The 3,097-nt window shown below is 41.5% G+C and overlaps 1 protein-coding gene across 1 annotated transcript; it reads left to right on the top strand.

The window, feature by feature from the left end:
• The first annotated feature begins 1,537 nt into the window (after window positions 1–1,537).
• Window positions 1,538–2,491, top strand: LOC141084911 (chemerin-like receptor 1). Its single transcript, XM_073569860.1, has one exon. It carries the CDS (start codon window positions 1,538–1,540, stop codon window positions 2,489–2,491), a length of 954 nt encoding a protein of 317 aa, XP_073425961.1.
• The last annotated feature ends 606 nt before the right edge of the window (window positions 2,492–3,097 follow it).

Here is a 3,097-nt window from a genome sequence, read left to right as displayed (position 1 = left end):
TCTAATCCTATTGTGTGTTACTGACAGCTCAGCCGTGTATCTAATCCTATCCTGTGTGATACTGACTGCTGAGCAGTGTATCTAATCCTATCCTGTGTGATACCGTCTGCTGAGCCGTGTATCTAACCCTATCCTGTGTGATACTGACTGCTGAGCCGTGTACCTAATTCTATCATGTGTGTTACTGACTGCTCAGCCGTGTATCTAATCCTATCCTGTGTGATACTGCCTGCTGAGCCTTGTATCTAATCCTATCCTGTGTGATACTGACTGCAGAGCAGTGTATCTAATCCTATTCTGTGTGACACTGTCTGCTGAGACATGTATCTAATACTATTCTGTGTGATACTGTGTGCTGAGCTGTGTATCTAATCTTATCCTGTGTGATACTGTCTGCTGAGCCGTGTATCTATTCCTATCCTGTGTGATAATGACTGCTGAGCTGTGTATCTAATCCTATCCTGTGTGATACTGTCTGCTGAGCTGTGGTGTATCTAATCCTATGCTGTGTGATACTGACTGCTGAGCCGTGTATCTAATCCTATCCTGTGTGGTACTGACTGCTGAGCACTGTGAGCAATGTATCTAATCCTATCTTGTGCGATACCTTCTGCTGAGCCGTGTATCTAACCCTATCCTGTGTGATACTGACTGCTGAGCCGTGTACGTAATCCTATCATGTGTGTTATTGACTGCTCAGCTGTGTATGTAATCCTATCCTGTGTGATACTGACTGCTGAGCCGTGTATCTAATCGTATTCTGTGTGATACCGTGTGCTGAGCTGTGTATCTAATCTTATCCTGTGTGATACTGACTGCTGAGCTGTGTATCTAATCCTATCCTGTGTGATACTGACTGCTGAGCTGTGTATCTAATCCTATCCTGTGTGATACTGACAGCTGAGCCGTGTATCTAATCCTATCCTGCTTGATACTGACTGCTGAGCTGTGTATCTAATCCTATCCTGCATGATACTGACTGCTGAGCTGTGTATCTAATCCTATCCTGTGTGATACTGACTGCTGAGCTGTCCATCTAATCCTATCCTGTGTGATACTGACTGCTGAGCTGTGTATCTAATCCTATCCTGTCTGATACTGGGCTCCCCCTGCAGTCTGTGTCAGAGGGTGGTCTGTGTTGGCACGGTAACAAATTGTGTTATCTCCAGCTTTACAGAAGGATGATAACACCATAGAAATGATAAGTATAATAGGCAAAATTGTTTGGTGAATTGGAACGCGCGGGGTTAAAATTTCGCCTCACAACATAGCCTATGACGCTCTCGGGGTCCAGACGTGTGACTGTGCAAACTTTTGTGTCTGTAGCTGTGATGGTGCAGATGCCAATCCCAGACACACACACACACACTGAGCTTTATATATTAGATATATATATATTTTTTTTAACCTATTCTATAAAATTTCGGTATTTCCAACATATCATTAAAGACATGTTTGGTTGGGATTCGGTGTAAAACACAATAAATTTAACGCAGTCTTAATTTTTCTGATTCTTAAGAATATGAAGACTCTTCTCATGAATAACTCCTCGACAAATGGCAGTTACAACGACCAAGTTAACTCAAGCGAGTACACCGACCTACAAATCTTCAGGCTTGTGGTCCATGTGATGGTTTATATATTAGGGACCACTGGAAATGGTCTGGTCATCTGGTTCTGCATTTTCAGGATGAAGAAGATGGTCAACGTGGTGTGGATTCTTAATCTGGCCATCACTGACTTTACTTTCACATTTTTTCTGCCTCTAAAAATTACTTATTTGGCTCAGAGCAAGGAGTGGCTATTCGGGAACTTCATGTGCAAGTCATACTGGTTTGTGTACTATCTCAACCTGTCCGTCAGTGTCCTCCAGCTCATGGTCATCAGTGTAGATCGTTACATTTTTGTCTATTTCCCGGTATGGTGTAAGAATCACCGAAGATCGAGATCGGCCGTAATTATAGCCATATTGGTTTTGTTCATTGCTATTGCTTTTAATGTTCAGTACTTTTTAATTCGAAACGTTGAGGAAGATCAAAATAAAGTAACTTGTAGTAACAGTCTTCAAAACAATTACGTGTGGAAGGCTATTGTGAATCCCATTTTTTTGTTCTTTTTACCTTTCACCAGCATTGTCTTGTGTTATGTGGCTATTGCTGTGCGAATAAAAAGAAGAGGCATTGTCAAATCTTCAAGGCCTTTCAAAATTTTTCTGGCCATCATCATCCTTTTCTTTTTATGCTTTTTTCCTTATAATTTGTTCCTCATTTTGCAACACTACGGACCTCAGAAGTTTTCTAATGTGAATCAAAGTAGAAAACAAATAGCAAAAAGCCTGATGATAGCTAATAGCTGCATAAATCCCATTATTTATGTCCTTTCTGGTCAAAATTTTAAGGAAAAAATCTTTGTCTCTCTGTATTCTGTGTTTAAGAAGGCCATTATGGAAGATATGGAGAAGGAAGCTTACAGGGAACAAGAAGGAGAGTGAAGAAGGTGATGTGAATTCATGTGTAGTTTTTGAAGCAGACAGCATCGGATGAACTTTTATAAATACTGCTTGTCCAAAGAAATAAGGAAAAGCAAGACAGTTTATCAATTAGACATATATTAAGTTTTTTTCATCAGTTTTTATGAAAAAAAAAATGTTTTAGCTTGGTTATCTAGCTTTTGTAACTAAATGACATGTAACATGACTTTTTCATAAGTTTGAGATAAAAAATGTCAGCAATACTTAAAGGGAATCTGTCACGAATTTTTTTGGCTATCAGCTGTGGCCACCTCCATCAGGGGCTTATCTACAGCATTATGTAATGCTGTAGATAAGCCCCCCAATGTAACCTGAAAGAGAAGAAAAAGGAGTTAGATTATACTCACCCAGGGGCGGTCCGGGTCCGGTTCGGGTCCGGAGGGAGTTGTGGTCCGGTCTGATGCCTCCCATCTTCATATGAAGCCGTCCTCTTCTTTCCTTCCTGTCATTGCTCCGGCGCAGGCTCTCTGGAGCAGAGCAAATTACTGCAGTGTGCAGGCGCCGGAGAGGTCCAGCGCCTGTGCACTGCAGTACTCTGCTCTGCCCTCAATAGGGCAGAGCAATGTG

Source organism: Dendrobates tinctorius, unplaced genomic scaffold (assembly GCF_039654945.1).
Source record: "Dendrobates tinctorius isolate UK_male_01 unplaced genomic scaffold, ASM3965494v1 ptg000028l, whole genome shotgun sequence".
In the NCBI taxonomy this organism is placed as follows: Eukaryota; Metazoa; Chordata; class Amphibia; order Anura; family Dendrobatidae; genus Dendrobates; species Dendrobates tinctorius.
Note: the sequence above shows the minus strand (reverse complement) of the source record. Positions and strands in the feature narration are given on the sequence as shown.